The following is a 26,617-nucleotide window of genomic DNA, read 5'->3' as shown; positions in this document are numbered from 1 at the left end:
TGTTGAAGCCCAAAAGACCAAATGCAAAGACTTGCCAAACACCGCCTTAAATTTTAAAATAAATGTTTAAAAAAAACCTATTGTCTCAAATTAAAATACATAAACATAACAAGTAAAGCATATTCTAAATGAAAATTTAAAAATAAATCAAACAAAACATATGAAACATATTCAAGCATCTCAAACTTTCAATCTCTATATTTTTCCACAATTGCATTATTTCAAATAGATAATGTGATGTTAAACATTTTGCATTGCTGATTCATTTTTCTTTTTGGTAAAGTTGCATTCCTGATTCTACTAGCTGCCTTTGTGCCTAGCCCCTTGAGGCAAGCCCAAATAAGTCCACCTTAAGGTCTTATATTCTTAATTGCTACAAAAAATTGATTTTATAATTATAATTTTCTTTTAAAAATGTCATTTATTAGGATGAATGAATGAACAACAGAAAATAGGGGGTGAAGCACAAGGCACACCAGCAAAGTGTTGTGCCTTGCGCCTAGGCAAGGCGCATACCTTAAAATGTGCCTTGCATATGCTCTTAAACCACTGGTAATACTTTCATCGAAACTCATAAATCCATATTTATGTAGACATGATATGGGTTTGGTCTATGGGAATGGTGTTTGTGCCTGAGAAGAATGTTTAGGAAGATTTACCAAAGATTGCTTAACTAATGTGTAATTCCATAATTAGGGGATATTGCATATGGTTGTTTTCCTTCTAGATGTAGTTGTTATTCTAGCAAGCAAATCCATTTCCTATTATCTGGCAATCATATAAAATGATATGAACAGGAGAAACAAATATTCCATTGTCTCCAGCAAACATAATTTGAAAGGTTACTGTAATTTCAGGTTCTAACCGAAACTTCTGACTGATGCTTTGATAATCCAATTTTGCAGGTAGACTACAGAGGTTATGAAGTAACTGTTGAAAATTTTTTACGGGTTTTGACTGGGCGCCATGAAACAGCTGTTCCAAGATCAAAGCGCCTTTTAAGTGATGAAGGAAGCCACATACTTCTATACATGACTGGGCATGGAGGAGATGAATTCCTCAAATTCCAGGACTCTGAAGAGCTTCAGAGTCATGATTTAGCTGATGCAGTAAAGCAAATGAAACAAAAGCTTAGGTTGGATATTGTGTTTCTTTGATCCTTTCTGCTGCTATTTGTCTGCTGTATATCTACATTAGCTAACAAGTAGTATGTTGATTATTTTATTTTTTATTTTTTTGATCAATAACACTTTCATTAAATCATCAGTAGAAAATTTACAGGAGGAAGACAAACACACTTATCTTCCAAGAGCCACAAAGAGTCTCATGAAAGGAAAAAAGAAGACACTAAAGTTACAGCTTAGCCCAAAACAGTGAATCCCTTTCTGCCCCTTGTTTAGCTGAACCGTCAGCTAGGGAATTAGCCGATCTTTTAACCCAACATGTCTTAACTTCCATCTCCCGCACCAGCCACATGAATTTCTTCCTCTCATTGTTGTACTTCCATAAACCATTTTGATCTTTAGTCAGCTACCCTATCACCACCTCTGAATCCCCTTCAATTATGAGTTTCTTGATGTTCAACTCCTTAGCTTTCCGGACTCCTTCCATAACTGCAAAGATCTCAGCTCTAAGGGAGTCACCCACTCTAATTGGGCCTGAGAACATGGCAGAGATGACCCCATTTTCGTCCCTAAAAACACCTTCAATCCCCGATTGTCCCGGATTTCCCCTACTACATCCATCAAAGTTTAATTTCAAGAGTCCACTAGGTGGGGGAGTCCAAACCACATTCATTACTGACTTGGTTTGTGTGCAATTTGCAATTTCACCCCACTTCCTCAACATGTCATCCACAGTGTAATCTGTGAATAGTTCCAAAGTAGTATGTTGATTATAAGACAGACTATAGTCTTTTTTCCCTGAAGGCATGATTTTACCCATTTTTAAAATATCATGTAGTTGATAAGTTACTACATATCTTCATTTTTAAATAATGAGCTCATATACTTAACATCTTTTCTTTTAAGATTCAAGGAGCTGCTGATAATGGTAGATACTTGTCAAGCTGCTACACTTTTTTCTCAGGTTAGTTGTTTCAAATAACTTGATTCTTCTGGTGAGTTTTGTACAAACATATTATTGAATAAGCTTGTTAGGCTCATTTCATGAATATTATTCATGTATTGGGATAGAAGATTTAAATACCAAATAAAGGTCAATGGAGATTTTATGTATGTGTACCTCTTAATAAGGATGTGTACAAATAAGACTGAACGGATTTCAGGAGAATTAAATGATTCAATGATATGATCAAATAATAGTACTATGGTTTGGAAGTAACAGTATTTACTTGAACGCTAAGTGGAGTTGTATTGAATCAAGAGTAGACAGTGTCTTCAATATGGATGTTTTATTCTGATTTTTTTGATAAATACCAATCAACGTTATAAATTATAGAACATAATGGTACATATTTGCAAAACCCCTTTTAGAGAGATAGGTTCTGCTCTTTTTTTTAATTGCAATTGCACCCAATGTGCCCAAAACATTTATGTTTCCCCACCCCTTGCTTAGCTAATTCATCTGGCATTCTATTAGCAATCCCTCTTTGCTAAACTAGTTCTCATTTCAAGATCTTGAGTCAGCCACTTGAATTATTTTTTAATTCACTCCTATATTGCCATAAAAAGGTCTCTCTATGCTTGAATTACTGTTTTTTTGGTAATAAATAAAAATGAAAATTTATTCATAGCAAGGATAAGGGATTACAGTAAAAGGTGATAAATTATCACCCAAAATAAAAAAGAAAAACTCAATACCCTCAATACAACTTTTGGAGATAGAACTTTGAACCCCCACCAGGTTTTTGCAAAAAATGAAGTCTCCCCCTAGCTTCTCACAAACAACCACCCGTTCAAACACTCACACCCATCACAAAACCTGACTCACTCTTAATTACTAATTTCTTAATGTGGATGTTTTACTTCTTTTCTGCATATAAAAGGTGAAGCCAATAAGATGGGTATTGCTGAGGGCTTTGCTTGGAGAAATAGAAAGAACATGTATAACACAGGCAAAATCTAAAAAGATATTACATGAAGCTTAAAACAGCGGGTTTTGTTTTTACCTTCCCTTTAATTAGTATCTTCCTAGTGGCTTGGTTAACAAGGTTATAAGTTACTTTGTAGCTTGTGAGAAACGAAAGTTTTCCTCCATAGCTTGGGTCTGATGTGCTGGGGTGGTGAGGAATTTCTTTGGAGAAATAGAAAGAACATGTATAACACAGGCAAAATCTAAAAACATATTACATGAAGCTTAAAACAGTGGGTTTTGTTGTTACCTTCCCTTTAATTAGTATCTTCCTAGTGGCTTGGTTAACAAGGTTACAAGTTACTTGTAGCTTGTGAGAAATGAAAGTTTTCCTCCATAACTTGGGTCTGATGTGCTGGGGTGGTGAGGAATTTGCTAGGAGGGCCTTCAAAGAATTTGAAAGAAAAAAAGAGGAAGATAAAATGAAGAAAAAAGCTCAGATGGAAAGGAACAAAGAATGGGATGAGGAATTCTCGAATCAAGAGAATGAATTCACAGATGAAGACTGATGTGGGCATCTGGAAGGGTTCTTGTGCTTGATTTGATTGGGGGTGGCTTATAGTTTTGTCATTTTTTTTGGGTTCTTTGTATTGGTCTATCTCGTGATATTTTTTGGGTTTGCCGCGGGTTCTCCTTGCTTATGGTGATGTACTTTATATTTTCTTAATTAAGTTTTATTTGATTCTTCAAAAACATTTTCCTCCATAGCTGGCATTTGAAAGGGCTAAGCAGAAGAGTAGAAGTTGTATGGGAAACATTTGGGGGGAGAGGACTGCTTGAATAGGTGGGCACCTAGGCGACAAGGCGTCCTTGGAGGCTTACCTTGCCCAGTTTCCAAGCAGTTTTGTTATACTGTCTTATAAAATACTTTTAATATTGTTATCTTTTGAGATTATAATTATAAAATAGACACTATTAAACAAAAATATTTATTTTTGTGTTTATAAACTAATTTGTTTGTATTATTTTCTTATTTCTTAGGATTTAATCAACACAAACATTGCTAACTGCTGTATTGAATCCTCATAGACTTCAAAATCTGAACCAATAAGTAGGGGAAGAACTTAAAATTTTGTCTAATCAACACTTTTCTTCTTCCACATCTTCTTTTCTTTTCTTCTTTTTCTATAACAAAAATAGGGGTTCAGCCCCTATATTTTTTGAAATTTCTTTTCTTTCTTCTTTTTCTTCTCATAAATATGTTGATTTTCTAGACTTAAACATGAAGTTTATAATTTTGTTATGAAAATTATGGATAGTTATTAAGGAAAGATGGTTATAGAACCTAGGAAACTACCCTAGGATATGCGGATTTTACTTAAAAAAATCCATTGCCAAGGCGATAAGGCGCCCCCCTATGGCCTAGCCTCGCCTTGGCACCTTGAAAACCATGTAACAGATCTTTTGAAGGAAAAGATACAAGTTTCCTTTTTTGATTGTGAGAACCTATTTATAAATTGTAATTCCTGACATATACCATATGATCATAAATCCCCATTGTACATAGCTTTTATGTGCATGAGTGCTAATTTTTTTTTTTATATATATATATTCTGAAGGGCTACACAATGGGGGTAGCCCATCCCCCAACCCAGGTGCAGGCGGGATTCAATCCCAAGTCTTCGCTACAACCAGCAGGAGACCTTACCAACCAGCTGGTTGGCACCTTGCATGAGTGCTAATTTTTTGTTATCATTTGGCCATGTGATATGAAACCCATACTTTATCTTCCCAAAAAAGAACAGAAAAAGTTTTCCAGGGTACTGATTATCATAGTTTTCAAGGCGAGAATAGGCTATGGAGGGGGGTTGCCTTGTCACCTAGGCAATGGAAGTAAAAAACATAGATCCTAGGGTAGTTCCCTAGGTACCATAACCATATTTTCTTAATAGTTATTCATAATTTTCATAAGAAAAGTATAAAGTTCATGTTAAAGTATAGAAAGTCAACATATTCATGAGAAGAAAAAGAAGAAAGAAAGAAAATTGAAAAAAATATAGGGGCTCAACCCTTATTTTTGTTATAGTAAAAGAAGAAAAGAAAGTAGAAGATATGGAAGAAGAAAATGTGTTGATTAGACAAATTTTTAAGTTCTACCTTATTGGTTCATTTGAAGTCTTTGAGGGTTCAATACAGCATTTAGAAATGCTTGTGTTGAATAAATCCTAACAAATAGGAAAATAATAAAAAGAAATTAGCGCATAAACACACAAAATGAACATTCTAGTTTAATACTGTCTATTTTATAATTATAATCTCAAAAAATAAAGAATAAAAAGTATTTTATAATGGAAAGTACAAAACTGCTTGGTGGTTAGTTGTGGCGAACCTCCAAGGGTGCCTTGTTGCCTAGGCATTGCCTTGACAACTATGCTGATTATATAGAATTTTCTCTATCATGATTAGTCATCACTCTTTGTAATTGCTATAGAAATGATGTGATTGCTATAGTAGTCAAGGTGATGGTCGCTTTGCTTAATCAAATACCTATTTTGTACATGCCACTATGAAAAACTTTTATATTCTTTGTTTTTTTATGTTATAATAATTAAATAGATATCACTAAACAAAAATATCCATTTTGTGGATTTATATACCAGTTTCTTTTTATTATTTTCTTATTTGTTAGGTTTCAATCAATACACATGTTGGTTTATATACTGTCTTGAACCTTCACAGACTTCAAAACCTGAACCATTAAGTAAGGAAGAACTTAAAATTCTGTCCAATCAACACATTGTTCTTCTTTATGTATCCAGTGACCAGGGTGGTCCTTGGCACAATGGTTGGGTTGCTCTATTGCAACCTGAGCGACCAGGGTTCGAATCTTGGAAACAGCCTTTCTGTATGTCCAGGGGTAAGGCTGCGTACATCTGTCCCTTCCTAGACTTCGCATCGGTGGGAGATTCATGCACGGGGCTGCTCTTTTTATCAACACCATCATCATCCACTGTTTTTTCCCCTTTTCCTAGACAAAAATAGGTCCTGAGCCCCTATATTTTCTGATCTTTTTATGAATTTTCTTCTCATAAATATGTTGAGGTTTTTTGTGCTTTTATATGTAGCTTATCAATAATTACCATTGAAAGATGGTTGCTAGGCAACTATGCACTCCCCTATTGCTTAGCTTCGCCTTGGCACCTTGAAACTTGGTGATTGCTCTTGCTCTCTTTCTTCCTCTTCTTTTGTGTCAAGATCATAGCCAATATTACAAAATAGCTAGATGAACTGACAGGTTAGAGGTATTTTGCCTGCCTTTTACATAGTAATAAACCAAATAATTGCTACAAAATTCAAAGGACAAACTACACTGCATCCCTAGATAACTCTTACATGTGTTTCAAACCAACCATTTGACATATTTTTAACCTCTAGTTTTGTAATTGAACTGTCATTGGTGAGCTAAATTGAACTTCTGGCTTCTCTTTTGATATCAATGAGTGCTAACTGTGGTCCTTTTAGTGAATATTTGATCTAATCAGTTTATTCAAAACAGAAAATGAACATGGTTTTCCTGCATAAAAATCATTAAACTTGTTGAAATTGACAGCTTCATTCACCTGGGGTTTTGGCAATCGGAAGTAGCACGAAAGGAGAAAATTCATACTCACATCATCTGGACTCCGATGTAAGATAGGATTCTTATTATTAGTCCTTTCACTGGAATATACTGGATACATGATTAATAAATTTAACCTACACATTGTTGTCATATATATCTTTTTTCTTTAGCAATCTATGACTTTGATGCCATTCTTAAATTTTAATTCTATTTGTTTCTGGATTCAGGTTGGCGTGTCTGTTGTGGATCGCTTTACCTTTTATACCCTTGCATTCTTTGAGAGGTTAAATATGTACAACAATGCTTCATTGAGCAGGTAATAGTATATCCCGATCAACAATTAGGGAAATGGTGAAGGCAATAGTGCTTGATGTCCCAGCCTTCTTTTTTGCTTTTATATGAGCTTCAAAAAACTCTAGAAACTCCAATTGAATTGAGTAAATCCATGCCCCAAGTTTCCTAACCAAACTCTCCTACTAGTTAGCTAGGATAAGTTCTAATCTAACTAGAACTTTGATTTCCAACAAACCAGCCCCAAGAATCTTTTTTTTTTCTTTTTGAATAACAGAAACTTATTTATTATATTAATAAAGAAAAGTGTACAAAGGGGATAAGGGGAGAGATAAACTCTCTTAACTCTCCTAAATACAAACAACAAAATTACAATATAGCCCAAAATAAATGATCCTTTCCTACCCCCTTCTTTGCTATTGTATCAGCAAATGAATTAGCATTCCTTTTCACTCATTGCACATTGATTTTCATTCTCCGAAACAGCCAAGTACTCCTTTTATTATTAATATAGCATCAACATCCAACCTCTTCCTTCTTCAACTACTCAATAACTTACTTTGAGCCCCCCTCAATTACTAGCATTTGAATGTTCAGCTCTCTAGCCCTTTGAAGACCTTCCAACACAGCCATTATTTTTGTTGAGTGGGCCAACTTGTGTTTAGTTTATTTTCTTTTAAATTAAGATGTTGTTGGGCCTTGGGCTCATTAGTTTTTATTTTTTAAAGAGCTGTAATTACTTAGTTTGAGTTGCCGCCCTACTAAAGGTATCCTTGTAATATCTCATACTTAAGTTAATTATAAATAGATTGAGGGGTTGGCGGCTAGGGTCATGTTAATCTATCCTAGTCGACCTTCTTCTCTTTTCTTCCCTTTCCTCTGTCTCTTGTTGAAATCCCCAACTTTCTACTCTTCCTTTCGCAAGAAACTTGGCCGAAATCAGCACATAAGGCTTTCTACTTGGTTTCAGAGCAGGTTGAAGGTTCTTGAAGAGATTCGTTCCTATAGCCCTAGATCGGCCGACTGCATGGAGATTTAAGAGGTTGATCGAAGTTTTCAGGTAAGCCTAGTTTTTGGATTTTCTTGATGCATCTGTATGCCCTGTAGCTGGTCTAGGGTTTCTCATCAGAATTAGGAAAAACTGGAGAAAGGGGAAGAGTCCTGATTTTGTTGGACTCTTCATTTTTTACCTAGGTAGTGGTGCCCTATTTTTTTAGGGTTCCTCTGGGTTTTTTGTAAGGGGCGATTCAAGTTCCATGTTGTTTGGAGGCCTCTAGAGAGGGCGGTTGCTTCTTCTCTCTCTTCTCCCCATTCCACTGAAAAGGAATCTTTTGTGGAAAGAAAGTCAATGACACCAAAGGAGTGTTGTTGGTTCCAGAAGGTATTTTGTTTATTCTTGTTGCATTTTTTAACTGTTTTATGTTCCTCTTTGAGACACATGGTGGGACACAGAGTTGAATATAAGCCCGGGAATGAAATGGGACCAGTGGGAGGAGGTGCTGGAGACCCCTTCGGAGTCGGAACCATTACTACAATTAGGTTGGATGGTACAAATTACTTGGAATGGTCCCAATCTGCAAAGATGGCCATTGGGGCTTGTGGAAAATTGGGGTATATTACTGGTGAAGAGGTAAAACCCGAAACTGGAAAATCCCGGTGGGTGCAAGAAAATTATATGGTAATGACATGGTTGTGTAATTCTATGTTGCCACATACAAGTAAAAACTTTTTATGGGCAAACACTACTAAGGAGATATGTGATGGGGTTGTAGAGACCTATTCACAGAAGGAGAATGTTGCTAGGGCTTATCAACTGAGAAATCAGATTATTGCTACTAGGCAGGGAGATATATCTGTTGCAGCTTATTTTTCAGTCCTTAAGACCCTACGGTAGGAGATTGACCATCTAGAGACCTCTGCTTGGGAAACCACTAAGGATGCAGCTACCTATCAAAGACACTTAGAGAAGTATAGGGTGTTTGAATTCCTTGCTGGCCTTAACCCTGAGTATGACATTGCACGACAACATCTTCTTTCCAGGGACAGTGTCACTCTCTCCCAAGCATATGCATTCGTGTTAGGAGATGAGTGCAGGAGGGATGTAATGATGAAGAATCTCATGTCTGATCAGTCTGCTATGGTAAGTGCTGTGAAACCTAAACAGAATGGCAATGAGAACAAGATGGAAGACAAAAGGGACTTAGTCTGTGACTACTGTAAGAAACCAAAGCATACAAGAGATACTTGCTGGAAGCTTCACCCACATCTTGTGCCAACCAGATTGAAGAATAAGAAAGGAAATGCACATATGGCAGTTACTGGTGACACTCCGGCCCCCCTTACTACAGCTGCCTTGGAGTCTGTTGCAGCTGCTACAGTAAGGGCCGAGCTTGAGTGGTTTGGGTTACTTCTGAATCAGAGGGATACAATTAGTTCCAATTCAGCCGCAACCGGACAACAAGGTACAGGTAGCACAGGTGGAACTCACTCTACCTCCCTTGCCCACACAAGTAGTCCACATGTCACTGCAAACTATGTTTCTGCTTCAGGTAAGGAGAGATCTCCTTGGGTTATAGACTTTGGAGCCTCAGAGCACATGACCCGTTGCTTCACCATTTTCTCCTCTTACCAGCTCAGTTCTGGCAGAGATAGGGTCTCCACAGCTGATGGATCCCATGTTCCTATTGCTGGGAAGGGATCTGTCAAGATTAATGATTCCATTGGTTTACCCTCTGTCCTCCATGTTCCTAGATTGAGCACCAACTTGTTATCTGTTAGTAGTTTGACTAAGAATCTGAATTGCTCAGTAATTTTTTCTCCTGGACATTGTATTTTGCAGGATTTGGATTCAAAGAGGACGATTGGGAGTGGTCGTGAAGTGAATGGAATCTACCTCTTGGATACTCTTCCAATTCACCAAAGTCATCATGTTTGCAAGGACAGTGAGTCAAAACTTGTGGATTGGATTATACTTTGGCATAATCATCTGGGTCATTTGTCTTTTTCTTCTTTAAGTTCTTTGTTTCCAAAACTGTCTGAGTCTGTGAGTCTGTCAAGGTTGAAGTGTGAAGGTTGTGAACTTGGGAAGCATTGTAGACACTCTTTTAAACCGAGTAATAAAAGATGTTCTTCTCCTTTTGATGTTATTCATTCAGATGTGTGGGGCCCTTATCATGTTCCCTCTATGGGCGGCTATCGCTATTTTCTCTTATTTGTGGATGATTTCTCTCGATATTCCTGGATTTACTTGATGAAATCACGTGATGAGGTACCATCCTTGGTGAGGCAATTCCATCAGATGGTATTAACACAGTTTGGAACTAGAATCAAGATGTTCAGATCTGACAATGCTAGGGAATATTTTGAGAGACATCTTGCCTCATATTTGTTGGAGTATGGTGTTATCCATCAGAGTAGTTGCTCCTACAGTCCACAACAGAATGGTGTTGCAGAGAGAAAGAACAAATACATTGTTGAGACGGCAAGAAGCATGATGATCACAACGACAGTTCCGGTTCGTTTTTGGGGTGATGTTGTTCTCACGGCAGTATATTTGATTAATAGGATGTCTTCTCGTATACTTGGATTCAACACTCTATTCAGCCTTCTTTTTCCTCAGGGGGAGATGTTTCATATCTTCTAAGGGTGTTTGGGTGTGTCTGCTTTGCGCATATTCTTGGTCCTTACCGTTCGAAGCTTGATCCCAAGGCAAAGAAATGTGTATTCCTTGGATATGCAGAGAATCAAAAAGGGTACCGCTACTATGATTCAGTCTCTGGGAACCGTTCTGTTATTATGGACATCACCTTTTTCGAATCTACATACTTCTTCTCAAGGAATCCTTCTTAGGGGGAGTGTTTTGGGAAAGTAAGTCAGCAGTCTATCCCTCTCCCAATTCCAGTTCCTGTGTCTACTATTGTGCTTGACAACCATCCGATGTCACCTACTTTGCCACTCCCTTTGCGTTCCGTCCCACAGTATTATTACGGCAAAGACTTCATAAGGAGGTTGATTCCACTACAGCAAAACTCACACCACTTTTTGTCGATCCCTTGGAGACTTCATATTCGGTTGATACAGATCCAAGTATTCCTCTTGATCCCTCTACTATTTCAGTTCTCATTGGTCCCACTAACACTGTTACAGATAACTTTGATCTCCCTATTGCTCTTAGAAAAGGGAAAAGGAAGTGCACTGCTCATTGCATATCACAATTCTTATCCTATAGTGGACTTTCTCCTTCCTACCGTGCTTTTATCTCTTCTCTTGATTCTGTGTCTATACCCAAGGGTGTTAGTGAGGCTCTCTCCAAACCTGAGTGGCAGACAGCTATGCAAGAAGAGATGGAGGCTTTGATTAAGAATCAGACATGGGAGATTGTGGACCTACCAGAAGGCAAGGAGACAGTTGTATGCAGATGGGTTTACATAGTAAAGTATAAGGCAGATGGAAGTATAGAGAGGTACAAGGCAAGACTTGTTGCAAAAGGATACACACAGACCTATGGCATTGATTATCTAGAGACCTTTGCACCAGTTGCAAAGATGACCTCTGTTCGGATACTCCTTTCTCTTGCTACCTCATACTCTTGGCCCTTGTTTCAACTGGATGTGAAGAATGCTTTCCTAAATGGGGATCTACAAGAAGAGGTGTATATGGATCTTCCAGCTGGTTTTTATGATAATGCTAAAGGGGGAAAGGTATGCAAGCTGAAGAAGTCACTATATGGCTTGAAACAATTCCCTAGAGCATGGTTCGACAGATTCAGAAAGGCCCTGATTATTTTTGGCTACACTCAAACTCAATCTGATCACACCTTGTTTGTGAAGCACAGGGGATCCTTGGTGTCAATCCTAATTGCTTATGTGGATGATATTGTTGTCACTGGGAATGATAGTCTGAAGAGGAACCTGCATAAGGAATTTGAGATTAAGGACCTTGGAGAACTGAGATACTTCTTAGGCATTGAAGTTGCAAGATCGAAACATGGAATTTTTATCTTTCAAAGGAAGTATGTCATGGACCTTCTCCAAGAAATAGGGAAACTTGGAACAAAGGCAGCTAGCACCCCCATTGATCAGAACCATAGAATCAGTGCATCAGAAGGTGAACCAGTAAAGGACCTTGGGAGGTACCAAAGACTTGTGGGTCGGCTACTATACTTGTGCATGACAAGACCGGACATCTCCTATGCAGTGAGTGTAGTGAGCCAATACATGCATGCTCCACAAGACCAGCACTGGAAGGCAGTTGACAGGATCCTTGCTTATCTGAAGGGACATCCAGGCAGAGGCATATTGTTTACTGATCATGGACAACTCAAGCTAGAGACCTATACAGATGCGGACTGGGCAGGATGCCTCGATGACAGAAGATCAACTTCAGGAGTGTGCACCCTAGTTGGGGGTAACCTAGTCTCATGGAAGAGTAAAAAACAAACAGTTGTGGCAAGATCAAGTGCAGAAGCCGAATATAGGGCCATGGCACATGGAGTTTCAGAACTTCTCTGGATCCGTTCTCTGTTGGAAGAAATCGGTGTTCAGGCAGAAGAACCTATGATGCTATACTGCGATAACTAGGCAGCAATTAATATTGCTCATAATCCAGTCCAGCATGACCGAACTAAGCACATTGAAGTAGATAGACATTTTATCAGAGAAAGGGTAACTTCTGAGAAGTTTGTCTTTCATACATTTCTTCTGATCTGCAGCTTGCTGATGTCCTCACAAAAGGCGTTGCAAAAAATAAGCTGGAGCATGATCTACATAAGTTGGGGATGCATGACATCTACTCCCAACTTGAGGGGGAGTGTTGAGTGGGCAGGCAGTAATTAATATTGCTCATAACCCAGTCCAGCATGACCGAACTAAGCACATTGAAGTAGATAGACATTTTATCAGAGAAAGGGTAACTTCTAGAGAAGTTTGTCTTCCATACATTTCTTCTAATCTGCAGCTTGCTGATGTCCTCACAAAGGGTGTTGCAAAGAATAAGCTGGAGCATGATCTACGCAAGTTGGGGATGTATGACATCTACTCCCAACTTGAAGGGGAGTGTTGAGTGGGCCGACTTGTGTTTAGTTTATTTTCTTTTAAATTAAGATGTTGGGCCTTGGGCCCATTAGTTTTTATCTTTTAAAGAGCTGTAATTACTTAGTTTGAGTTGTCGCCCTACTAAGGGCATCCTTGTAATATCTCATACTTAAGGTAATTATAAATAGAATGAGGGGCTGGCGGCTAGGGTCATGTTAATCTATCCTAGTCGACCTTCTTCTCTTTTCTTCCCTTTCCTCTATCTCTTGCTGAAATCCCCAACTTTCTACTCTTCCTTTCACAAGAAGCTTGGCCGAAATCAGCACATAAGGCTTTCTACTATTTTAGCCCTCAAAGAATCTCCAACACCAATCGATCCTGAGTAGACAACAATGATTCTTCCATCAAAATTCAGCTTAATAAAGCCACATGGAGGAGGGGACCAAGTTGGTCTTACCACACCCTTACTAGGAGTTGAGTCAACAACAACTTACCAATTCCTCACCAAATCCAAATCATCTACAAGGATTCCTTCAAAAACAGCAAGAGACTTCACCTAGTGGATCACCCTAATTGTAATGATTTCAATTATGACATCCATACTTCTCTTCTTCTCAAGAAAGATCCTCTCGTTCCTTTCATCCCATGCTATCCAACACACAACACCCTTGTACATCACCATAAATATCTTTCCCTCTTCTTCAACCAACTAACAAAGCTAGAGGCAAACAAGCATCGCTTTGGCGGGGGGTTCCACTTGCACCCAAACAAAGAGAAAAACCATTCTCATATTGTTGCAATAAAAAGGCAAGAAATTAATAAGTGGTAGCAAGACTCACCATTAGCCTTACAAAGAAAACACCGGTTAGGGGATAAACACCAATTTGGTCTTTTTCTTTGAAGAAAATTGAAAGTGTTAATTCTCTCCAGATAGGCTTCCCAACAAAGAGCATCCACACGAGGTGAGATAGGCTTGCTCCAAACCTCCTTAACAGGAAAAGGTGTTCCCGGACTATCCCTTTCAATGGGATCCAAAAAAAAAAAAAAAAACCTTTGGTGAATAGACACAACAACATTCATTGCCAACTCACAAATCCCTCTCCTGAATCCCAAGTCCTAGTCAAACCCAGGTGGCAAATTGGAAGGCACAATGAAAGAAGAAATAGGCTCATCCTTACAATTGGAAATGACATAGAGAGAGAGGGAAATAGCTCCTTCAAAGGAGAATTATCCAAACCACACATGATCCCAAAATTTGACACAATTTCCAAAATAAGGATTATACCTGACAAATGGCAAGGATGGTAAAATTTGCATGGATGGACTTATAGGGAGAAGGAGAAGCTTTAGAGGCCCTAGCCAAAATCCAAGAATCCAAGCCATCTACTGCAAGCCCATGAATACTGGTGATAACTTTCTCCATAGCTTGTCTCTATCCTAGGTAATCTCTGCTTCCATTTCCCTAACAAAGCAACATTCCTCTCCTAGATGTTCCCAATCCTAATGCACCAAACTTCTCGCTTTTGTACCACTTCCCACCTTACTCTAGGGTCTTTCTTACCCTCACTTGGCTCCCAAAGAAAGTCTCTCATCAAATTTTCAATTTTTCTACTTACCCCTTGAGGAATCCTAAGCACTGACAAAATATACCTAGGCAAGTTAGCAAGAGTAGACCTAATAAGCGTAATTCTTCCCCCATAGAGATAAGTAACTCTTCCAAGATGTTAGCTTCTTTGTGAACCTTTTAACCACGTGATTCCAAAAATTACTTTTCCTCGAATTATCCCCCAACAGTAACCGCAAATAGGTCAAAGGCTATTGAGCCACCTCACAACCCAAAACCTATGTACTTTCTTTAATCTCCCTCTCATTCAAATTAATACCCACAAGGCAACTTTTATCAAAATTAATTTTTAGGTTAGATATCTGCTCAAAAACTTGGACCAACATCTTCAAATCCTTACCACCCAAGATTACCACCTTCACAAAATAAAATAGTATCATCAACAAATTGTGAGTGAGTAAGAGGCACCTCATTCCTATCTACCTTTCCAACCCCTCACCAAAATCGTATTATCAGCCCTAGTCACAAGTTTTGCAAACATGTCAATAGTCAATGTGAACAAAAAGGGCAACAGGGGATCCCCTTGTCTAAGACCTCTTAACACTAGAAAGTGGTCCACTGTCCACCATAGATCCATTCACCAGAATCGAATAATGACAAGTCTTAATGCACCCTACGATTCATTTGCACCACCCATCACCAAACCCAAAATTCCTCATTACCTCAAGCAAAAAACCCCAATCCACCAAATCATAAGCCTTCTCTAGATCCAATTTGCAAATGAAGCCCTTGTTTCTAATCATTCTCATCTCAACACTTTAATTAGCAATTAGAATTTGATCAATAGTTTGGTTGTCCTTTACAAAGAAAGTATGTTCTTGGGAATAGAAGTTGCAAGGTCGAGGCATGATGTTAACTCGTGCCGAAGAAAGTATGTTCTTGACTTGCTAGAGGAGACAGGACTATTGGGTGCCAACCCAGTTGAAACACCTATGGAACCAAATGTCAAATTAAGTACTAATGCAAGTGAAGAGTTTTGAAGATCTTGGGAGATATAGAAGGTTATTAAGTTAAACTACCTGACTATTACTCTGCTAGATATCATTTGTGGTTATTGTGGTAAGCCAGTTTATGCAGAATCCTTGAATCTGGGATGTAGTTCTAAGGATTGTGCAATGTGTGCAGGGAACTCTAGGTCATGGTTTGTTTTACAAGACAGAAGGGAGTCTTGAGATAGAAGGTTACATAGATGCTAGTTGGGTTCTCTCAGTATCTGACAAAAGATCCATTATAGGGTATTGTACCTTTCTTGGAGGGAATCTGGTAACATGGAAGAGCAAGAAATAGAATGTAGCAGCAAATAGTGTTGAAGCTGAATATGTAGCCATGGCATACACTGCATGTGAACTAGTGAGGTTGAATAATCTCTTGCAGGAGATGGGATACTCAATTGACAGCCTTATGAAGTTATACTGTGACAACCAAATTGTAGTCTGCATTTCTTCTAATCCAGTTTTCTATGAGAGGAAAAACACATAGAAGTTGATTGCCACTTTATAAGAGAAATGTCACTTAGGGGAGAGATAAGTACAATACATGTGAATTCAGGAAACCAGTGGGCAGATTTGTTTACAAAAGGGTTGAGTCGGGAAAGAGTGGATTACATATGTTACAAGCTGGGATTATATGACATATAGTCATCAGCTTGAGGGGGAATGTTAGAGTTGGCGGTCAAGAGGACACTTTATTCTTTATATTCCGTTATTAATAGTTGCTTTGTCTCTTTTATCTCAATTTAAGTTCTGTTTCCCATACTTAATTAGGGACATAAGATTCTTTGTATATCAAAGTCCAAAACATATATATAAGAAAGTGGTTGGCTGGGAGAGGGTGATTTTTCTTTACAGTCGTTTCTCTGTATTTTCTTCTCTTTCTCTCCTGTTTCTTACCTAGAACTGAACCAGTGCTAACCAAAACATTAACATAATCCATAAAGTTATGTGGTGTATCTAGGAAGAGCACAACAGAAGAAATTTTGAGAATAAATTGACTAGGTTAGAAACTCTTAGAGTGAGAATCTTTTCTTGTGTTTTCTATTGGTTGCTCGCCTCTAATCAGTTTAAAGGCGTCAGCTATGGTGACCTTGACTGGAACTTGGTAGAAATTCTGCATTCTTCTTATGTTGACAGTCTACCTGGCCATCCTCTCACTTCCAAGCTGGAGTAAGATTTCATCCTGATGTTTGATGGCAACTGCAGATCGCAATCTCAGGTCTTCCTCTCTCAGCTGGTAATTGGTATAGGGGGAGGCTTATTTTGAACAGAGCTGGTAATGTTATTTGGACTTATAATTGGCTGGTTGTCTCTGCTGATGCATTTGAAGCTTAAGTTAGGGCTGTGCTGACTGGCTTGAGTATTGCCAAATCAGTCCAATCAATTCTCGTTATTAAGGGGGACTCCAGTGATTCTATTGGCTGAGCAATCCATTTTGATAAGGGGGCCTTGGAGGCTGGCCCATCTTTGCAATTAGATTGGCAAGCTATGTTCCTCTTCCTGTTTTTTTAGATGGATACCAAGGGAGCTGAATTCTATCGCTGATTTTTTTTACTAAAACAGGGGTGGAGTGGACTTTTTTGTACAGTGCAGACACAATGCCTATGTAATTTCGGTGGTCCTTTGGCTTTGTTTTGTTCTTTTTGTGCATCCTCTCATGTACATCCCCCCCCCCTCTTTTTTTGCTCAACGAATGATAAGATGTTACCTCTTCTCCACAAAAAAAAAAAAAAAAAGTTCAATGGGTACAAAGATCAGCCAACAGCTTGGCTGATAGGCTAGCAGGCAACCGATGTTTTGGGCTCAATCATACAATACTTCAATTGGGGTGAGATGGCAGAGGCTATTTTCACAAAATACTATTTAATAGAAACCCCGTAACCCCTTGTAATTTTTTGATAATTAATGAATCTATCGCATTCTGTTACTGATTAAAAAAATTATGTTTTTTATGTTTCAAATACATAACCAAGATTTGCCTTGGCTATCTGGCCCTTTGTTCTGCTTCAATTGCTCTTTACTAGATCACGTTATTTTGTCCCAGATTTCATCATTGGATCTTATCTATCCCTTCTTTGGATTTTATGCAGTCTTTTCAATTCATATAATCCAAGCCTATTGATGTCCACTGCATATTACCGAACAGATTTATACAAACGGCCACTGGACAAGGTTAGTATGAAGTTACGGGTGGTTTATTCAGATGGTTTCTACATCATTTAAGTGCTAATTCTTGTAGCTTGAGATAGTCCATACCCAACCCAGAAAAGGGGTTGGATTGGATCATTGGGTTGGGTCAGGTTGAAGTTTGTGTTATGGTTAAAGGCTGAGCCCTTGTGCAACCCAACCTGGACCTGACACATCTTCAATTTGTATGTATAATTAATATATAAATGTGTATTTGTATATTTATGCATGCAATTATGCATCCCTGAGTAAATGCATCAACAATTTTAAGTTTGGAGACAAATTTCTAGTCCAGCGTAAATTCAGTATTCCTAAAGCATTTTTGTTCTTGTACATATATTAATGCTAAAATTGTTAAAACTTAATCCACTAATCTAAGTCTAAGAAATAAGAACAGTTTAGCATAATGAAGTTAAGAAACGGGGCCAACCTGAGCTCAACCCAACCCAAAAAGGTTGGTTGGGGGTTCAATAACTCGGGTTGGGTTAGGGTTGACCTCAACCCGACCCAACCCCACCTAACTTGCACAGTTGCACCCCTACTTGAGACCCAAGAGTCTCATTTTTTATTAAGAGCTTACCAATATTTTATTTGATAATTGCACTAGCTTTTATCTATGACGCCCATATAAGCATATAGATATGGGAAAAGAGGACATGACTACCCATTTCCTAAGATCCCGGACAGTCATGAGCTCAGATATCCCATTTAACATCCTTGCATACTGCTTTTTGCATTTAGTTTTTGATGCTGAAGTTTCATTTCTCAATCTTCTCAAATTAAATTAAAACTTCTTGAACAGACTTTTCTTATCATATGACTAGTGGGTCCCCGTGCGATGTATGGGAAAACCCGATTTAATGTGGTGATAAAAGAGGTTAAAAGGAAATGTAAACCGTTCATCATTTGCCTCCGGAAAAGAATAATGGGAGAAATTATAAATTAACGTAAGTCGGAATATATTGATGCAGAAGGGGCACCATGACATTTACCTTTGGACCAGGCTGGCTTGTATCATTTTTTTTCTTCATGCGGCTACAGAAAGGGGCCAGTCCATCCTCCAAATCCATAACCCCCCAATCCTTATGGCTATGGGATTTGATCTCAAGTCTCCGCTACAAAGTCAGAGAATCTAACTGAGCCACCATCAGTTTGTTGGTTTGTGTTTTCCTAGTTATTATATATTTTTATTGAATAATTTTTTTAATCTAATAAGATTTATCAAAAAAGATTCTAATCTAATAAGTAGAATATTTAATTAGTATATTTAATAAATAGTAAGCACCCATGCAATGCACAGGCATTATTAAATGAAATTGACGATGATTAAGATAATTAAATTATTAAGTTAAATTAATACTTTACTTGGCAGAAAGATTAATTACTTAAATTAAATTACTTAGGTAGTCTTTAAGGCAATCCACTGGCACCGAAGATGGAACCATTGTATAAGAGTAAAAAATGAAACATCCCATATTCCCATGCATGTTAGTAGTCCCATCTTACCCTAACATGAATTCGATGCAAATTGAGTTGAACTTTTTCTTTTTTTTTTAATTTTTCTAGGCCAGGTGTGTCAAGAAAAACTCTTCTTTCTTATCTATTTATAATTGTTCTTCCTTGGTAGTTTTGATGGTATGAGGCCATAATCTAACACCAAATATGTTAATTCTAGTCGTTACTAAAACATCAATCAATAACTTAGTTGGTTTTGTCGAGTAGATTGATGTTTTATGAAGAGGTCTAAATATGAAGTGGCCTAGCGAGAGTGGTCATGTGCTGATTTCCTACTTTACCAAAAAAAGATTAAAAAATGCAAGGTGAATAAAAGAGGTTGTACATTGTGTACCTTATTGTTGACCAATTTACTTTGAAGTTAAAGTTAATATTAATCTCAAAGAATTAATATTTTCTTTAAGAATGTTTTATTAGTTAATGAAGGTAATTAAGTTAACTTAATTAGTCAACTCATTTAAATTATAATTCATTAGTTATTGAAATTAAGTGAATTTAACTAATCAGTCAAACTTAATTATTGTTAATTTATTAAGTAGTATTCATTTAATTTATTTAAGGTGAACATATTTAACTTACTAATTTAAATAAACCTATTGAAGTAACTTAATTCCCCACTTTCCCTAAGAAACCACCTTGGCACCCCAGCCCATCAATAAGAGAAAGGAAACGTCTTTCCAATCAACTCCACAAAATTAAAAAACGTGTGGGATGAGACTCTATGAGATGTGCACCAGTCAAAACAAAGAGAGTATTTTAGGAGAAAATGGTAGATAGAGATATTTTAGGTGAGAGAGATTTTAGGAATTGATTGGGAAGCGGGGTAATATGATACGTGACTAAGAGAACATATCTTAAGAGAGGAATTTTAAAAGTATTTTTAGGTAATTGGGTTGGGAATAAATAGAGAGCGCTTGTTGATTTAGCATAATGAGAGTGGCGGGAGGAGGAAAGCAGAGAGAGTCAAGGAGAGAGCAGCGTGGGGGGTTTGGAGCAAGGAGAGGCTCTCTAACGTGGACGACCTTGCTTGCAATATTTGGTTTCCATATTAGATTTGTTAAAGTATATCATTTTCCATATTTTAACATGTTAACACTAGGGTGTATGATATAATGATAATGTGCATGCAATATTTGGTTTCCTATCAGGTCTCTACCATGTCTGACACAATTATCCTAGGGATGAGAAGTTGAGAACAAGTATCTAAGCATCATAGGTTATTAGATAGCATTCTTTCATATACTGATATCAATTTTGTTTCATTTGTCTTGTCTTTATCCCCCTGTTGTTGACCATGTCCGAGTCTCGTGACTGTGATGCATCTAACCTAGCTTCTCCAGATCGGAGCCCTTTGCATTTCTAGTCTTTAGACTTTATTTTCCTTTGCAATCTCAGAATACTGAGGCAACATCTAATTAATGCATGCCACTCTTAGCTGATTAGGAACATTGTTATTAATTACAGTAATAAATAAGCACTGTGGAACCTACACAAATATTCCAGATAAACAGTGGGGATGTATGAGTCTCTTGACTGTGATGCGTCTAACCTAGCTTCACCAGACCGGAGCCCTTTACATTTCTAGTCTTTAGACTTTATTTTCCTTTGCAATCTCAGAATACTGAGGCAACATGTAATTAATGCATGTCACCCTTAACTGATTAGGAACATTGATATTAATTACAGTAATAAATAAGCACTGTGGGACCCACACAAATATTTCAGATAAGCAGTGGGGATGTATGGGTGGTAGGTGGAGGCAACATAAATTTACACAATCACCTCGGTATTCTCCTTGTATTCTAAACTTATTTGATGAATAGTTGAATACTAAGGTAACTTTTCATAGACTTCACTTGTAGGTGCCTGTGACAGATTTCTTTGGCTCAGTGATGGAAACGATTCACACAGACTCAGCATATAGAGGCTTCTCAGTCAAAGGCACTGACAAAGCTGAAATTAAAGCACCATTAGATCTAAAAGCTAGCCGGGCAGAGAGAAGAGCATTAAGTGCATACCATCAAGACCAAATAAGTGACTTCAACAAGGTAAAGTTTTCTATTTCACCATATTCCCTCATCTTTTTTGTGATAGTTTGACGTTTTATCTATGTAACATAAATTCTGCAGGAGGTTTGTTCTTTCCACTGCATATGGAGCACCTTGCACAAGACAGTAGTGGAAAAAATAGAAGATGCTGATACCTTTGTGAACTACGGATTGGTAGTCATAATTCCGTTAGTGGCAGCTAGCACTTGGTTGTGGCGATGAAGGTCTGAATCTAACGTGTGTTTACCTTATGTTACTCATTATTCAAGTACATATGCCTTTTTTGTCTTGATTGGGGGCTTTCGATGGTTTATTTTTTTGTCTTGTTTTCTTTATAGATCTCTATCCTAGTAAACAAGACACAACTCTTGAGTATAAGTAGCATCTGCTGTTCGGTGGAGTTCTGGCCATCTTCAAGTGCACTCAAATGCCCAATTTAGATTCTGTTGGAGAAAGTTCTACTTCACATGAACAGGCTAGTTGAAGTGGAAGGTTGATTGATGTCTAGTTCACATGGACAGGCCAATCTATATCTATTTATTAAAACTGAATGTACCAAGCTGGTACTTTCATGCTTTAGGCATTAATCTTTTTTTTCTGTTTTGTTTTTTTGAATTTTTCTAATTTTAAAATTGAACAAAACAACACACCATAAAATCTATTTTTCTCATTAACTCCTTTAACTCTTTCTTACAATAACTCATGCCACTAATTCTCTCCTCTCCATTATTCCATTAATTCATTAACAATAGATGCATTTATATTAAATTATAATTATCAATAAAAAATAATTATATTGAAATGGAGATGTGTCAATAGGATGAACGGTAGAGTTTAGCACCACCAGGTGTCATTGTGTCAAAGAATGAATTCGACCCCCACCCTCAAAGAGCCTTTATTATATTATGAATGTTTACGATTAAGCTCGTATCGTATGAGCATAAAGAATTTACAAGAAAGTCCTTATGGGCTAAAAGGATTGCAAGAAGGCCCTTATAGGGCTAAAAGAGAAAAATATAGTAAGAAAAGATACAATACAATATGCTATGACATTAGAATACATTAATACTCTCCACACTCCTCTCACACTAATGTTAAGTCATAAGCATCAAAATTTTTGCCCACAAGAAATAGATGTCTTGCCTTCCTCATGGCCTTGGTAAAAAAATCATCAATTTGCATAAAATGACAATTTGCCTTTGTCATGGTAAAAATGACATCAATTTGCCTTCGTCATGGCCTTGGATAAAGTGACAATTCAGCATAAAGAGTCAAAGTAATAAGATGAACATCGAGATCATCAAAGAGGGATTATATTCAAACAATTTCACTATACACAAATGACATAGCTCTATAATTCGCTTTTGTAGAGGACTTGGAGACTGTTGTCTCTTGCATTTTCAAGAAATAAGGTGTCGAGACAATTTGCCCAATCAGCATCAACATAGGCCCATAATTGAATAAAAGAGGAGGTTGAAAAGAACAGGCTTCGGGATAATGTGTGTCAGTACCTGATTTTTGCTTGGTCCATCACTTGAACTTACAATTTACCCCAAACACCCAATCAAATCCATCAAACCTCTCTAAAATGCCCACAATTGAATAAAAGAGGAGGTTGAAAAGAACAGGCTTCGGGATAATATGTGTTAGCACCTGATTTTTGCTTGGTCCATCACTTGAACTTACAATTTACCCCAAACACCCAATCAAATCCATTCAACGTCTCTAAAATGGCCAAAAACCCATAGAACCCAACTTTCAGCCCAAAAGCCTTTAAATCTGTCATTAAATTTGCTCGATACAAACCTAATGGCCTCGATTAACCCCCATCTACACTTTTACCCTTAGATCAGACACCATGTCACCACCATAACTCAAGACATCCCAAAATACCTATTCATGAAATTTTAGCTCAAGGTTCCTTCGTTTACTCATTCATCAAGCGAATATTCTATTTTGATGCCTTTTATTAAACTAAACACTAGGTACATAGATTCCCTTGATCTTAACACATCTGAACCGATCAAATCACACCATTAAACTCTGGATACATCAAAACACCTGCCCATAAAGTTATAAACGCAAATTCCCCATTTGCCCTTTCATCAAAATAAGATTCCATTTTGAAACATCTCGTTAATCCAAATTCCTATGATCTTGACCTTCTAAGACTATTTCGAAACCCTATAATGACTAAACCAGTGCTTTCATAGATAATCATGATCTGAACTTATTTGGCCCAATCCAACCCCACCAATCAAATCAAAATGTCCAAAAACCCTACCCTACCAAATTTTAGCCAAAAATACCCAAATTTACCCTTTCATCTGAAAAAATTCTATTTTGGCCAATCTCGACAATTCAGACACAAACCTACTCTCTGTGGTCAGACCCGTCTCAACCCTCCACTTTTTTACTCAGAACCACCCCATCATTGAACCAAAAACCTCGGTTTGACCCTCGGACCCGGTTTAATCTAGTTTATCGAAAATTACCAACATGCCTCTAACCATACCTATAAATCCAACCTAAATTTTTTTATTAAAGCAAATACACTATTCAATCCCTTCTTTTTTTTAATATTTTAATGAAATTTACCAAAATGCCCCTAACCATACCTATAAATCCAACCTAAATTTTTTTATTAAAGCAAATACACTATTCAATCCCTTCTTTTTTTAATATTTTAATTAAAATTACCAAAATGCCCCTAACCCCACCAATCACCGCCGATCTCTCTCCCTCTTTCTTTCTCCTCTCTTCTTTTTTTAATCTTTGAAATCTGAGAAAGACTGTTCATCGTCTACCTCTCGACGATAACAGAAGTAGCGATGATAGCGATTCTTCTTCTCTCTGGACTACTCCGACCGATCCTCCTCTCTTTATCCTCCCATCTCTTTCTCCTAATCCCCCTCCTCTGTTTTTCATCCTCTATTTTCTTTTTCAGATCGCCGCTGCAACTCTCGATAGCGGCGATCTAATTCCTCCCCATCATTTCCCTCTGCTCTGACATCTCTCTCCACCTCTTCTTCTCCTTCTACTTCTTCTATTTTTTGCTCAAATCCCAAGAATTCCCCAAAGTCGACCATTCATCTTCTTCATCCTTAAGGCGAGAACACAGTGGCATTCTCAAGCAGATTTCGGTGATTCGTTACCGTTTTCCAGAAGAGGATATCACAGTGCTGGTTCAAGTTTCTGTTGGAAGTCGCCTTCTAAGGACAAACAATTGGAATAGAACTAGCCAAACCTCTCTCGCAGCACCGATTGCGTTCAGGTCAGAACACAACTCAGATATGTCCTAACCCGACTTGCAACTTGTCTTTTCTTTTATTTTCTAGTTTCCTTACTCTTAATTTCTATCGTTGCTCCATGTTTTTCCTTTATCATCATCCTTTGTTTTTCTCTGGTATTACATTCGGGTATCGGCCATGAGAGATGGCGATGAAGCTATATAGAGTTGACCTCTATAAACTTTGTGGTTGATAACGAATGTGATGAGGAGAAGGATCGCCATGTGTCTTTGTTTATCTATTATTATTGTTCGTTTTTTTTTTTTTCTCTTCTTTTCTTTATTTAGAAAATATGCTTTCATGTCTCAAGTTATCGTATTTCTGTCATTCACTGTTCAATTATTTCCTCATTTGTTTGGTGCCAATCGAAATCTTGTTTTCATTAGTTAATGGTGTGATTAGGCAGTGCAGTTTTCTTCTCAACAGTTTAATTCAAGTATAATGCTCGTTAATGCTTCAAATTGATCGGGTGCATTGCTTCAAAACGATTCTTTCGGTTGAGTCTCAACCGGAGAAGACTATAACCGAGATATCCCTCGGCCAGTGAACAGTCATCTCCTCTAATTCAGAATAAGAAATAAATAAAAAAAAATTATAATGCTCAGTTTGGAAGGAATACAAATGGAATTATGTAGAGTGCAAAACCTTATATTTTATGTTATTTTGTTTGTATTTGTACTCAAATTGAACCTAGAGAGTTAAGAGTGATTACGTGGATGTGATACCAAAGCAGAGATTCAGAGATATCTCTGATTGCAGATTCTGTGAGAGAAGAGTGATCGGCCAGAGGATCAGTTAACTTGATCGATAGAAAAAAGGGAAAGGATTCAAGGAATAACTAAAAGTGAGAAATAAATAAATAAGTAGATAAATAAATAAAATGGCAAAAAGGATGATATGGGGAGGTTAATTCAATAGGCCCGAACATATTTCGTTGACAAGCGGGGAGAGTAAGTTGCTGAAGAGGGAAACAAGAAAAATTGAAATAGAGAAAATATAAAAATCAAAAAAGGAGAGGGAAAATTAAAAAAAAAACAAAAAAAATATAAAAGATAAAAAAATAAAAAGATAATAACAAAATAATAAAAACAATCTCATAAAATCAAGTACAGTTTCATAAGGAAGTAACATAAACAATTGATAAAGTTAAATTCAAATAAGACAAAATGAAAAAAAAAAAAAAAGGAGAGAATCTCAAGACAAAATGCTTTGTTTTGCTCTTATTCAATTAAATAATTGTATATTTGTGATTATGCTTATTTGGAATATCATGTGAGCCCCACCTATTGGACCCAAGAGAAGTATTTTTGAAAATCATTCTCGAAGGGCCCATTGCCTCTAATTCCATAACTGATGGGTGGCGGTTCCATTTCAGCCTCAAGTGAGCCGTTTTCCAACACTCACAGACTAGCAACTCCACTGGTGAGTTCTTGGACCATAAGTGGGGCCCACATGGGACTGTTTGGGCTTGATTGCTATTTTTTTGTATATATGCATGCTTATGCGTTATTTCCTTTTGTTTTAGTAATAATTACTCATTTTCTGATAATTAGATAGTTATTTACTACTTTATTTCTATTGTTCTTTATTTGCTTATGCACACTCTACACATCATCCTGCATTAGATCTAAGATCCTATCGTCCTATAGGAGAGGGTTGGAAGCCTAGGCCATGCGATCTAAGTATCTGTTGGCCAAGCTGATGGTTCTCAACCAGCCACCAACTAGAGAAGCCCATTTGTCCAATGGATGGAGGTTCGAAGACTAGCAACCTTGTTGGTAGAGGTGGCAACAAGCCGAGCTTTTCACGAGCTACTCGAGCTCGGCTCAGCTCAACTCTGTTTCAACCGAGCTCGAGCTTAATTTAATGGCTCGATTATTAAACGAACCGAACACGAGCCTATTAGAGCTCGACTTGCGAGCCGATTCGAATATATATGTAATATAAAATTATAGAAAATAATATATATATAATAAAAATATT

General features: G+C 37.4%; 1 protein-coding gene across 5 annotated transcripts in view; it reads left to right on the top strand.

The window, feature by feature from the left end:
* Positions 1-22,027, top strand: part of LOC148870000 (Peptidase C13 family) — a 47,708-nt gene extending 25,681 nt beyond the window's left edge. For all 5 annotated transcript variants that reach the window (XM_088969357.1, XM_088969354.1, XM_088969358.1 and 2 more), the window contains 8 exons: positions 906-1,135; positions 2,031-2,088; positions 6,644-6,721; positions 6,883-6,971; positions 17,685-17,766; positions 21,159-21,344; positions 21,426-21,568; positions 21,683-22,027. In XM_088969357.1, coding sequence (XP_088825483.1) covers positions 906-1,135; positions 2,031-2,088; positions 6,644-6,721; positions 6,883-6,971; positions 17,685-17,766; positions 21,159-21,344; positions 21,426-21,566 — 864 coding nt within the window. In that variant the 3' untranslated portion in view covers positions 21,567-21,568; positions 21,683-22,027. The remainder of the gene's footprint in view (positions 1-905; positions 1,136-2,030; positions 2,089-6,643; positions 6,722-6,882; positions 6,972-17,684; positions 17,767-21,158; positions 21,345-21,425; positions 21,569-21,682) is intronic.
* The last annotated feature ends 4,590 nt before the right edge of the window (positions 22,028-26,617 follow it).

The sequence above is a fragment of the Nelumbo lutea genome, chromosome 2 (assembly GCF_056320005.1).
Source record: "Nelumbo lutea isolate HS-2025 chromosome 2, American lotus-T2T, whole genome shotgun sequence".
Taxonomy (NCBI): Eukaryota; Viridiplantae; Streptophyta; class Magnoliopsida; order Proteales; family Nelumbonaceae; genus Nelumbo; species Nelumbo lutea.
Note: the sequence above shows the minus strand (reverse complement) of the source record. Positions and strands in the feature narration are given on the sequence as shown.